Raw genomic sequence first — 14,386 nt, forward strand, 5'->3', positions numbered from 1 at the left:
CAACTATGCCTTTAAGGGCAGTGTGATATCCTTCACATCGCCCCCTGCCTGATAGAATGCAGTTATGGTATCACACAATCACAGTTGCTGCTGTGTAATCAATATGGTTGACATACTAGTACTCCATTCCCATGAATGGAGTCTGTGGTGTGTGTGTATTCTATGCATGTGCATTTATATATTTCTCTCTAAGGGTTTTGCCCTCTGGCTAGCATTTGGTTATTAACTTAAGCATTGAGAATGCCTATAGCTCTAGACCATGTTAACTTGGCATATGTGTTGAGAAATGATTCGGTGCATTTCTTAATCAAAAACAAGAGTATGAGATTGGAAATAAAGCAAGCAGAAAATCAAAACAATTAAAAGTTATTGATTCCATTACCTTGTAAAACCGAGCCTGTGGCAAAAACACAACTGTAAAGTCATTTAATGGGATTGTTTGTTCCATATCACAGTGTTGGAATTAAATTAATCTTTGGATAAGGAGAATATTGTATGGACTCGTTCCTGACTCTTGGCTGGTTTATCAGACTCTCACAAATGGAATCTAATCTAGTGTTTCTCTATGCTTTACTCTGTGAGGGGGCCCTCGAGTGTTGATGACATCCTGATTGTCAGTATGCGTGTCAGCTTCGACGTCTACACACACACACACACACACAAACAGAACTGAGCATTTGTCTCTGTTTCGTCACTGCTCGTCCAACCTTGACTGATGCGCGTCTTTGTTTGGAATACTAGATCTTTCCACCCGTTGATGTGTGCTGATGTTATCAGAGTAAATCTCCCAAAGAGAAGAAAACCTCACATCTCCAGAGAGTGAAAAGATATGTAACAATGGTTGTTCTAAACTTTCATTTGGTTCAGAGGAAACGAGCAAAAAAAATAATAATCATGATATCTGTTGAGGTGAAAAGATAGAAAAAGTCTATGTAGGCCAAGTCATATTTTCTGTTTCTGGACTAAGTTAAAATTCTATAAGAAAAATAACAATAATAGAAACAGCAATTGTAAATATAACAAACAAACAATAAATTAGTCAATTAATCAATCCATTTAATAAATAAATAAATAAATAAATTACTAAATAGCTCAATCCCTTTGGCTCATTTTTTTTAAAACAGACTTAACATTCTCTAAACTGTAAGTGGAATTGTCACAATTGTTGTGTAGGACATCACAGCTTAATTGCATGTCTGGAAAATGTTGTAACTCACTCAAAACATAAAAACCTAGTTATTGTGTCAGTAAATTGGCCAGTGCCACCAAAAAGCTGCACTGGTCAAAATGTTTAGATGTTGGCAGTCAACCCTGGAAATGTTTGTAATATTTATGTAAAATTATGCAAATTTCATTTTTGTTCTACTTTTTTGTTGACACTGACTGCTTTCTATACTATACAAGAATATCAGTTTTGTCTAGTTCAATGCTATTGTGTATCACACTGAGCTTTTTAGATACAGATTTGAACATTAGGTAAAAGTTTTCTAAGAAAAGTCAATAGTTTAGTGCACAGAAAAATTGTTTGCACATTTTATACAGATCATGTATTTATGTAGTAGGCTAATGTGTTGCATGTAAACAGAAAATTACACTTGCATGTAAAATCATATATAGTAAAAAGACAATTACCACAATGACAACAAGGCAAGCTCCATACATGTATATGCTTCCAAATTTGATTGGTTGACTGGTAATATTGTGATTCCTATTTCCTACTTCATTACTATGGTAGCCCTGCTATGTCTAACAGATTTTGATAACTGCATTGATCATTGTGCATGTGATGGCTGACATGATGAAAGAATGTCATAGTTAAGCCAATTGAAATGGTAGGAAATTATGCTTCCTTATTTGCACATTGCCAAAACACAAACAATTTGCCTAAATTAACAAGAAATTTAAATCTGGTTTAAACAAGAAACAAATTGTTTAGAGATCTGAACTTATTATTGTGAGAAAAAAAAATCTCATTTGAAAATTGAGACTAAGTGATTGAGGAAAATTGTAAAATCAGACAAACTAACATAACCATAAAATACAACTTCGATTTAAACCACTTTGCACCTCAGACCATATACTAAAATGTTTCTAAAGTGATTTTCAGCCATGATAAATCACTTTACAATTTTATTCATTTGCACTTAAACATGCTTAATTTTGCTTTTTTATGAGGCATGTCCCAAATTACTGACAAATTGCGATTTTTGTAAACATGTATGTGTGCCCACTGACCAGTCTCTTTCATGCACATTAAAGTAAGTGTTGATCGGTTCTTCAGGGTGGCAGTGGAAAGGAACCTGGAGTGATGACACAAGGCAGCTCAGTGTTTATAAGTGCCAATTACTGCCAGAGGTACTGTCAAATTGCATCAGTCTGCACCACACAGACCTGCAATCAGTATGAAACCATTTAGCTTTAGTTTTCCTTTGTGTGGAAACTAGCAGCACCTCGATTGGGAGTAAAATATTCTATAGAGCCAAAGAAACCTCTGAAGACAGCAGCTTTGTTAAAAAAGATGAGCAATGATTGGATTCACATGGGATTCATTGTTGTTCTGATATAAAGTGTCATATTTTATACAACAGTTCAATAAGACGTTAATTTTAATTAACTTACATTTGGCCAGTTATACTTCATCCATCTTTGCTTCTGTAAAAATAGTTCCAAACAAAGCCAGTGCATGTTACGTATCTCATAGCAACACAGTTGCTGTGTTTTGTTCCTGTATGAATAAGGTTTTATATATATATTTAGTTTTATGAATCGGTTGAATGAAGGATTCAATAACTTGCTCATGAAGAGACACTTTTTTGTTCCTTAATGAATGGGTTGAGTGAATGATTAAATGACTCTCTTATGAGGATACTTCACTTGTTTTGTTCCTAAACTAATAAGTGTTTTCAAACCAATTGGATGAACGAATGATTCAATGACTCAAAGACAGTCACTTGTCTCCATCTACTGCCATAACTGAAAATCCCCACCGTTAATACAAAGACAGTCTTTTTTATTGAATAACAAGAAGGCCTATGAACACTAACCATGTATTAACAGTTTTTAATGAAGTAAAAAAAAAATGCATGGGGAATAAACAATATTACACAAAGACATGAAAGAAAATACATGCCTGTACAATCTGAATTGCTTTCTGTGTTTTTGAGGGCAACATTGCACAAACCCTCAGCCTGTCTGGAACAAATTATGTTGCGTCATTTAAATATAAATTCTTATTGGTAATTTTACTAATCAGACAAGCCAGCAGTCAGCCTCATCTAGCATTCATTGTAATTTACAGGTACTTTAACAAGTTAATTTGATCCGTTTAGGGTTGTTTCATTTAGAATACATTTTTGAGGTGGCTCAGCCTCCCTTGCTTCCACTGATGGACCACCACTGCAGGAGATCCTCCAACTTCAGTTTACAAAGAAGGACTTGAGAAAGATCTTAGAGTGATCCACTTTACACAAGAACCTCTACATCATGCCAGACCACACATCAACTTTACCTTGAAGCCACCAACTTTGTAATGAGGACAGGCACAACGACCAAGATAAACACACCACCAAGACACCACTCTGGTAGTCTGAAGAAGTTTAAGGAGTTAGTCAACATGTTTGAACAAATCAGAGGCACTTGAGCAAAGTGTTTCAATAAGTGGAGGCTTCACTTAGCGTAACCTGATCACCATTTTGGCTTCATGGGAGTGACATGCAGTGATTGGCATCACCTCTGTGGCGCAGACGTTGCTGTTTTAACACTGGATAAGGACAGAGGAGAGGAGCCTTTGTGCTCTTATCTGTACATACTGCATGTGGAGTCGCCACCTCAGTTTGGGATCAGTCTAGCTGTGTCTCTTAGTTCCTTCTGAGAGCAGACCAGAACAACCCTTCACATCAGTAACATGTTCACAGCATGGCTCAAGCCCGGGCATGCAGGCCTGAACTGTTTTACACTGCCGCTGACCCTGGAAATAGCAGGGTAAGGGTTTGAAGAGACCCCAAACACTGATGGTCAGTCATCACTTAGAGGGGCCTCTCATTAGTACTTGTGTTTAAAAGCATTGGGGAGATCGGGGCTAAAGGTCAAACCTTTTTACTCCAGTGCATATTTATATTTAATATTAATGTTATTTATTAGTTAAGTTTATTCATGAAAGCCAGTTTATGTAGGCACAGTTTTGGCTTAAAAAAGCTGAGTATTTCAGGAAACTATACTGAACATTACTGAACAACTTTAGAGATAACATGCCTCAAACTGCCCCCTATTAGCATTTTATGGGATAAGTAAAATAGTATTTACATATTGAAATTATTATATTATCCAATATACTTCGTACACACACGAATACACGTTTTATGGGTACTTTCCATAATGATTTTTCAATTAAATTCATATTTATTTGTATAGCGCTTTTTACAATGCATATTGTTTCAAAGCAGCTTTACAGAAAATGCATGTTTCTACATTACAATTAACAGTAACCTGTTATCAGGTGACTGTGTCAAAGTAATTTCCATATCTCAGAAATATACAGTTATAGATCATACAAATCATGCAGTTAGCTAACATCATATTAATTATAGGCGGAAACATATGTTGGGATATAATTTCTATATGCTTTGTTGATTGAAATAAATTGAGTTAGCCATGGCTATTCATTATTCCCTGCAGGGGGAAAATGATTATTATTATGATTATTATGTAAGAGAGCACCAGAATGCAGTATTTGCCAGACAGAGAGTAAAGTGTTAGCAGCACTGCCAGGTGTGAAGTATGATAATTATATGTTAGCAAACTGGCAGAAACTGGCCCAAGACCAAAGCTCCTTGTACAGGCTTTCTAATGACATTTAAAGGGATAGTTCACCCAAAAATGAAAATTCTGTTTAAAATTTACTCACCCTCAAGTTGTTCCAAATCTGTATGAATTTCTTTCTTCTGCTGAATACAAAAGAAGATATTGTGAAGAATATGGGTAACCAAAGAGTTGACGGACCTTGAGGATGAGTGAATGATGAATTTAAATTTTTAGGTGAACAATCCCTTTAAGCAAATCAACACACTGAATTTCTTTCTAAAGCAAGACACAAACCACTGCCATCTCCCCTCTCTTTGAAAATATGTTCACACATGTTATTTATTATTTGACTGTTCTGTTTGTAACAAGAAGTATATTAGCACCAGAAAAAATAGCATTGTTTAGCCGGAACAAAAGGATAGGAAAACAAAAGGACAATTATATGACATTATAGTCAAGTTGCGCATATGTCAGTGCGGAATTTCCCTGCAAAACCATGGCGGGCCATCTGCAAATGTTAAAGAGAAACTGGCACTGAACTAATTGTTCAGCTTTCACCTTTAAATCCTCCATCATTCAACTCATGGCAACTGATTACATTAACACAATGACTTTAAATGATCTTTCCTCACCCTTCTCTTTTAGATTGCTATGTAAGATAAAGGGATTAAAGATGTATGATTTATTCAGATTCATATGATGGACAGGAATTTGCTGTCTGGAACACTTTTAGCCTCTGAAGTAAAGACTTCACTGTAAAGGTTTAATGAGATGTCTATGAGTCTCTTTGAGTTTAATGAGCCCATCAGTCTCAATTTGATGGGTGAAAGCTACTGTGCTACAGTAAGTGCTGTCAGTGGTTCTCGTTTTTGAGTCATTGTCATGAGAAAATGCAAAATTTTAGATTAAAAAAAAAAAACATATTTATCGTTATATTTGAGTTTTTGTCTTGTTTTCCAGAAGAATTTTTTTTTATAATAATCTTTTATCTTTAATTGCATTTATTTATTTTACAAATTGATACTTTTCTTGTTTAAAAAAAAAACAAAAAAAAAACCAATATGACAACTTGACATGCTTTTAAAAATATATATTTTTCCAGTTAATTCAATAATTTTTTTTACAAATATAATTTTAAAGTATTATAATTAGTTATTCAAATATATTTTGCTGTTTTGTTTGTTTTATCTGATGTTGAGTTGATTGTATATGATTTTCCATTTGTCAGTTAAGAATTTTCAGCCACTACCAGCATTCCAGGGAAACAAGTGGAAAAATGAACTGATGATAACACTGATCCTCGGCTTTGGACTGGTTCCTTAATATCTGTCATACTCACAAGACACCCAAACACAGCCTCTTTACTCCCACCACCTACCCTGGACATAAGCCCAAACAGGCCCGACTCCCGAATGATACTCTGCAAACACAACCTGGCCTCTCCGAAGAAATCCAATCCGTCTTTTGTCGCCAAGTAGTAAGTGGTAGTTGAAGACAGATCTGACATTTAGCTGGCTCATCACCTCAGAAAGGAGGGAATGCCTGTTCTGATTTCTGCTGTTTCTTAAGACAAATGAGACAATTTATTTAACATAGCCTGGTCTTATTCCAAGGAAATTAATCTTTAAAACATAAAAAAAAGGAAACTGATATGGATAGATGGATGGATAGAAGGATGGATGGATGGATGGATGGATGGATGGATGGATGGATGGATAGATGGATATATAGATTGATATGAATGACTGAAAGTTGATGTCATAGCTGCCTATAAAATTACTAATAAAGCTACAGGGACAATAAGCCTGCTCAGTTTGCCATATACTGTGTCCACTGACATTTACCGCAATCAAAATCCCATTAAGACACTGCTGTCTGATAAGGAGTCCTAATGAGTGAACTCTGGAAACTCTCTCACGCAGAAGACAGAGCACAGCGGCCACGGAGAGCACGCTATAGTTGATCAAATGCTCTTTAAGTAATCAAAGTAACCCGCTCTACGGTTCTTTCCTCTCTCTCACCTGTCAGGACTGCTCAGATCCCACTCATGACGAATTCCATTGTGAATCCCCATGTGATAGATCCTTTTCCCAAACAAAAGCCACTTGAGGAAAGAATGTGAGACAAGCAGCAAGCTGTTTCTGTATTTGCCTTACTCTCTCTTTATTCCTCTGGACACTTAGGAGCGAACAAAGTGACAGTTACAGTAATAACGATTGTTATGTTATAAGGCCAGGGGGATAGAGGAAAAGCAGGAACACATGTTTTATGTGACATACTCGCTGAAATTGCTATTAGCAGTGACAACAAAGAGAAGTGTGTGTTTCTGTGTGTAGCTGTCTATGGGCGATGACAGAGGAGCACGACTCAGAGTGCAGACACTTGATAAGCTTGTGAAGACCAGACAGTATTTTTGCCAATCAGATAACAGAACACATCAAGTGCCAATGTAAGTTAATGCAGTTAATTTAACAAATGTCAAACTAATAACTGCAGGTGATCATGTTACAAAAAATAAAGCAAGCATAAAGTGTGTTAATTTATTCTCTTTTTAGAAGAATCTAAAATAAAGATCCTCTGTCAGACCTTGTGAAGATAACATTTTTGTATTACTCATAAAACAACATAACTGACATAACATAACTGAATGAATAAGGAAAATGTGTAAGAAATTGTTATGTCTATGGGTCATTCCTATACAGTTTGGTGCATTTTGGACTGAGTGGGTTATTTTTTAGTCTTGTCAGAGGAAGAATATGTCTGTCTATTATAAGAACACACTGGTCAAACTCAGGCTAGTATAACCTAATAATCCTGACCAAATATTTTGCATTTCACATTCACAATCCACCCTGTTGCATGCCATATCCACAATGCAATGTGTAATGGACCATAGCAGAGTGTATGTTTTAAGCTAATAAGCTAGGAAAGAACAACAAGTTAGGAGAAGATTAACATTTAGATACATCAAATCTATGTTAAAAAAAACAAAAAAAAACATTTTCACGTCCAGTATAAATTGACAGGGTGGACATGTTATGTTTTACGCTACAGTTAAGTCAAAATGAGGAAAAGAGAGACAATTTAATGACTGATCCTTACATTGTCCTTGGAGTTGCTTTCCCTCAAATGATGTCACTTCTAAGTCATGTGATTTAGGGCTTAAGATTTTAAAGGGCAAATAGCACTAATGTAACAGGGTGGACTGGAATTTGGGGGACAAAAACTAATTTAAAGGGGTGGTATAATGCCCTTTTCACAAGATGTAAAATAAGTTTTTGATGTCCCGAGAGTGTGTATGTGAAGTTTTAGCTCAAAATACCACACAGATAATTTATATAGCATGTTAAAGTTGTCACTTTTTGAGGGTGAGCAAAAACGCACCGTTTTTGTGTCTGTTCCTTTAAATGCAAATGAGTTGCTGCTCCCAGCACAGAGGGCGGAGCTACAAGAGCTTGTGTCCTTTTACCTCACACAGACACAATTGCACTGGAAATTTCAAAAACTTTTCATCCTTTTATGTTCAAACCGAAGTCAGAAATATTCTGTCTTGATAATCTATAAATCGCGTTCCCGGGGCGGATTTATGTAAATTTTAGGAGGAATGTCGTGTAGTCCCTACCAGCCGTTTGTTGTAGTCCTTAAAAAGCAATTTCTTTAAAAGCAAATATCTCCCTTTGCTTTGAACTTTGAGCATCGTAACTTTGCAGATGTTGTTTATGCTCAAACAGCAACATTACACACTAACTAAAGTTAGAAAAGTGAAATCATATTCAACCACCCCTTTAATGCTTTTACAAAAAATGTGTCACAATAAATTGTATGTTATGTCAAAGAGAATAAATGCATATACTAATACTTAAAATTGCTAATTTAGAAACATATGTAACTTTTATTTCAAAGTGAAGTTGAGAAAACATGATTGGGGACATGGGAATTTTCTTAGAAATTGTTTCTTATTAGATGCTAATCATTACGAATTTGTATTAATTGGTTAATTTGTGTTCATCTTCACATTATATATAATGAATATTAATGAATATTAATTATTAATTCATAAGGATAATAACCGGACAGAAAGAAAAAACACCTACAGTGTATTAAATTAAAGGAGGTGAAGACCAAGCAAAAGACTTTGGCTTGTGCTGCATATTTACATGCATCGACATGGGCTGCAGATGACAATTAGTATGAGGAATTGGGGTTTGTTAAAATAGATCAAAATAAATCCAGCGTGATTAGACCTGCATAATGATCATTTGGGAGCAAACTCAGGATGAATTCAAAACAGCCAATGCTTGCAGTCTGCAATATGTCCTTATATCAAACCAATCTAGCCCAATTTTATTTTAAAGACTAAACACAGAGATTCAGGAGAGACTTGGGCTCTCAGGGTTGTATTCTTTTAGGTACATGGTCTCATTTTTCTCCATGAATCCTTTACATGGCTCAATAAACAGAGAACATGTTGCTGAAACTTTGATCCGGCTGAGGGAACACTTAAAAAGCAGTGCCAATCTGATTTTTCAAGAGAGTTTCCCATGACCAGGTGGCGTCTCCAGCGATGGCGAGTGTATTCAGTATAATCATGCCATCAGTGGTGTATGACTCCTGGGGTTTATCTAGCTCTAGCAGATCGAGATTTTGCGGCTGCTCCCTCTCTGCCTGTGTGACTGAGGGAATAAAGCATAATTTCAGCTGAAGATGGGCGACAAAGAATGATGGTAGGAGCGTTTATCTGAACCTCTACATACACTTCCTCACACCTGAACAAACACTCACATGCGCATTCACATTATCCCTTTGTGTATGAGATAGAGAATTATCATGGTGTGCGTGTAGACAATAGGCCTTGATCGAGTGTGTTTGTATTTTGGCACAGATTGTGGTTATGGATGACTGCTAGTCACAGACATAGCATGGACTCATGGTTAGATGTGCTGGAAACTTTCTCACGTTCTTAAGCCTCCATAGGAACAATTCAGCAAGCATTTTTAAAATGAAGTAAAACTTCGGTGTATAACAAAGAATTGTTAATAAAATGGTAAAACATGTAAATAAATAAAAAAATAAGTTCACAACAATGGTACATTACATGTGGTTGTGATGCGCAGAACAAAATTAACCGCCAGCGTTTTGACTGTAATGAATTTTAATCCTCCAAGAGACTCAATATCAAAGAGCAAATGCTAATAATTGCACCATTTTATGTAGCCTATTTAGATACAAGAGCAAACATGGGAAAATTACATAAAACCCAGGGGTGGGTCTAAGGGGAGCAAGGAGGGCAGTGCCCCCATACTATCCGCAGGATACTACATTTTTCGTGATAGCATACAATATTTAAAAATATATAGAACATTAAATTAGTTGCACGCGTGAATTATAGAAACGCTCAGCACAAACACGCTCAGCACTTTTTATCTTTCGTTCTTTGCAGGATGGCGCCCGCTCTCCTCCACTTTTTCTAGTCTAAGGAAGACGTCTAAGGCTTCCGACCACTTCGGCTGCATCCGTAATCACATACTTCCCTACTAGGCCCTATATATAGTAGGTGAAAAACAGTATGTGACAAAAATGTCCAAATTCACAGTAGCCTACTCATAAAAGAGTAGGTAAAAAGTACTACTACTTCTGGTGAGATTCTAAAGTGTGCATACGATGGACACTTTAATATACCAATATTCAAAAAATATTAATAATTTTCCTGAATATTTCATTTGGACATTTCCCTTGCCAAAGACTGATTGATTGATTTTCTACAAAATAGGATTAATTTTGTATATTCTTGGTTCTTATACCACAACAAATTTTGCACATTAAACAGCACTTTACATAAAAAATATTTTTCATTCATTCATTCATTTATTCATTCAAGTAGATAATCAATCACAAGTAGATAATGGTCCCTGTTGGAGTAATAATACTCCAACATTATTACTATAACTGCCTTATAATAATATAACTGCCTTACATAGGCTACCATTGAAATACATTAGGACAGAAAATACAACCATGAACTTCTGTTGCAAGCTTATTGCTGGGGTTTGAGCGACCTCGTGTGGAGAAAACATATTATAGCATTTTAGCGCTTTATTTACGGTTGCCAAGCAACACAATTCTTAGAGAAGAGGGAAGTTGCTGGAAGTGATTCGGAGATCATACCAGCAAACATTAGCAACTGAAAAATAATTTATAACACTTTGGACAATATGGCAAACCCTAAAGAAAAAAAGCCCGTGGACATAGTTCACCAGAATGCTATTCATGTCGAGACAATAAAGAAGGAGCTGAGAACCCAGAAGCTGTACACGGAGTTTAACATCAATCCCTTAAAGAAACGTGAGTGCAGAGCTTCACGCATCTCTCTGTTAACTTTGACTAAATATTTAAAAGAGCCTCTTTGTTTTTGTTTTCAGTGCACATTTTGACTGACAAACCCATGTCCAACATCACCTACAGAAAGGAAGAGGAAGACTGTAAGTATTTCGACGTAGCAGAATTTAATGTAACGTTAGCCTAGTTGCCGCCAAAACTACAGTTATGTTAGAGCCACAAAATATAACCATACATTCACATACGAGTTGGCCCTGGCTTTTTAAATTCTAAACTCTAATTTAAGTTTCACAACGTAATTTCGGGAGGAGTGAACCCATCTAATATTTCAATTTCAAAGTTAACAGCATGTTTTGGCATCCCTCCACCTCCACCAATATAATTTAGGCATCTTGCTACCATACTCATCATCCAAGCATTAGTAGTCCCACTGGAAGCGAGTTGAAGCCGCTTCCTCACGCCTCTCCACTGCGGACAGCAAGCCAGATATGCTTAACCTTATTAGCTTAAAGATTATGGGCAAAGGAACATGTGAAACTTAAATTCTAAACATAACACGTAAAGTGAATTGACAAAAAATTTTGTATAGCTGCTTTCCTCCAGGCCATACACGGGGCCCGTCTGGAGCCAGCAAAGAAGTATACTCACCCTCAGACTGAAGCACAAGAGATAGGATGGATGTCCACTCCTCTAGTAAGTTCCTATCTATCTATCTATCTATCTATCTATCTATCTATCTATCTATCTATCTATCTATCTATCTATCTAAAAAGAGTCATTAATGTTCTCTAATTGTTTAGCTCAAGATATTTAGATTTTATATTAACATTTAGGATACAATTTAGTTTTATTTATTGGTAACACTTTAAATATGGTTCCATTTGTTAACATTAGTTTACATTTGTTAACATGAATCAATGTGTTAATATTATTTAATAGACCTAAGCTAACATGAACTAACACTGAAAAGTTGTACCGGTATTTTTATTAACTGACTTTAACAAAGATGAATAAATACTGTAACAAATGTATTGCTCATTGTTAGTTAATATTTCATTAACATTAACAAATGGGACTTGATTGTAAAGTGTTACATATTTATTTATTAAGCTATGCATAAAAAAATTTAAAATGCTTATTTTAATAAATCTGCTAAATCGGGCAGCTTTTGCTTCTAAATCTAACTGCTAAAAAACCTTGGTAACACTTTAGTTCAGGGTCTAATTCTCACTACATAATCTAGCTGCTATTAGCATGGATAATTGCATATTACTAGTATATTGACTGTTTATTAGTACTTAGAAAGCACATATTAATGCCTTATTCTGCATGACTTTATTCTACATTCCTTAATCCCACCCAATACCTAATCTTAACAACTACCTTACTAACTATTATTAAGCAGTAATTAGGAGTTTGAGGCAAAAGTTGTAGTTAATAGTTAGTTAATAGTGAGAACTGGACCCTAATCTAAAGTGTAACCAGTTTGTTTTTTGTAATTTACTTTATTTTACATTTGCAAACCCCATAGTGGATGTACTCCCAATTTGCATATTATAGTATCCAAGATTACTGTATGTATGTAATTTAACCATCAGCTGTACAGTATAAAACTGAAAACATCTTTCATAATACTAATCAGCTCTTTTGTGCACTTCAGCTTGTCTCAGATCGCAGTGACAGAAGATTTAACTTTCCACGGCAGAACTCTGAAATCACTAAATACATGGATGCTGCCTGGCGGTTGAAGGAGCAGACAAAAAATTTGGGATGACAGTTTCGGCTATATTTTCCTGATGCCATATAGCACTAATGCAGATAAACAAGTCTGGATAGCATCTGTGAGCGCTGCAAAGTGAGCATTCTTTGTTATCACAATAAACACTAAATGTACAAGTACTAATGTGTTCTTACCATCTAGCAAGGCAGGTCATTCGATCGTAAGACACAGCCGGGGTGTTTAGAATTTCAGTCGTGTATCTGGAGATATGTAAAAGTGGGTCAAATGGCCACCATTCATCACTATGAATGTAACTGCTCCTGTCTAGAATCTCTGCATAATAAGCAAAAGAGAATAGTTCATAACTAATCGATCATAGATAATGTCATATTATACAGAAACAGGATTCACACAGCTTGTTTTGCAAATATGCCTTTTTCACAAGAAAAATCCATAACTGTGACCATAATTCACAGGCTATTGGAGCATATTACACTTAAAGTATCGGCCACTCAGGTCAAGATTTATTTCACTTCCCCCAAAATAAATACAGCCCTTTATATAAAGATACAGTGATTTTTTTGTTCCTTCTTACTCAATGCTCAGTGTGTTGTAAAATATATTTTGAGATAATGTTTCAAGAGATTTGAAAACCTAAAGCAGTAATTAATGTTTGATTAAGTGCTTAATATGTTTAATGTTTTATCTAAACATATTAGTTTAAGCCATTAAGTGCATTTCTCAAAACAGCACCACACAATGGATTACCTGCAAAAGCCTGTAACTTACTCAAAATCCTTAGTTCATCTCTCAAAAGTAAGTATTTATGTCAATGAACATATCAGTGCCATCAGAATGACAAGTCCTTGTGTCATTGTTCACAAACAAGATAGTCAAAATGCTTAGTCATGTTGTCAATATAACAGTGTACTCTGTCAGTATTTTCAGATGTAAACTATGGCTACGATTTTGATGACAATGATCAAAAATGTGAGATATTGATTGCAAGAGACTGCATGGACAGAATTCAGTTACATTTTTACTGTTGGTCTGTCAACAAATTATGCAACAAATAATGCTATATTTCAGTAGTCCACTTTATTCATTACATATACTGTACTTTATAGAGACAAAATGTAACACACACACAGAGATAAACATACAGTATGTGTGTGTATGTATGTATATATAATATATATATATATATATATATATATACAGTGAGGAAAATAAGTATTTGAACACCCTGCTATTTTGCAAGTTCTCCCACTTAGAAATCATGGAGGGGTCTGAAATTGTCATCGTAGGTGCATGTCCACTGTGAGAGACATAATCTAAAAAAAAAAATCCAGAAATCACAATGTATGATTTTTTAACTATTTATTTGTATGATACAGCTGCAAATAAGTATTTGAACACCTGAGAAAATCAATGTTAATATTTGGTACAGTAGCCTTTGTTTGCAATTACAGAGGTCAAACGTCCTGTAGTTTTTCACCAGGTTTGCACACACTGCAGGAGGGATTTTGG

General features: G+C 35.4%; 1 protein-coding gene across 1 annotated transcript; it reads left to right on the top strand.

The window, feature by feature from the left end:
* The first annotated feature begins 10,927 nt into the window (after window positions 1-10,927).
* cfap144 (cilia and flagella associated protein 144) lies at window positions 10,928-14,000 on the top strand. The gene is made up of 4 exons (XM_084127655.1): window positions 10,928-11,142; window positions 11,220-11,279; window positions 11,726-11,829; window positions 12,797-14,000. Exons 1-4 carry the CDS (start codon window positions 11,013-11,015, stop codon window positions 12,908-12,910), a joined length of 408 nt encoding a protein of 135 aa, XP_083983781.1. The 5' UTR covers window positions 10,928-11,012; the 3' UTR covers window positions 12,911-14,000.
* Window positions 14,001-14,386: the final 386 nt, after the last annotated feature.

This window comes from Abramis brama (assembly GCF_963993115.1).
Source record: "Abramis brama genome assembly, chromosome: 11".
In the NCBI taxonomy this organism is placed as follows: domain Eukaryota; kingdom Metazoa; phylum Chordata; class Actinopteri; order Cypriniformes; family Leuciscidae; genus Abramis; species Abramis brama.

Bases quoted from the DNA above. Each gene is read 5' to 3' on its own strand.
- cfap144 (XM_084127655.1), top strand. From the start codon at position 11,013: ATGGCAAACCCTAAAGAAAAAAAGCCCGTGGACATAGTTCACCAGAAT. The intron at 11,143-11,219 runs GTGAGTGCAGAG...TTTTGTTTTCAG, and splicing joins CATCAATCCCTTAAAGAAAC to TGCACATTTTGACTGACAAA. The intron at 11,280-11,725 runs GTAAGTATTTCG...AATTTTGTATAG, and splicing joins CAGAAAGGAAGAGGAAGACT to CTGCTTTCCTCCAGGCCATA.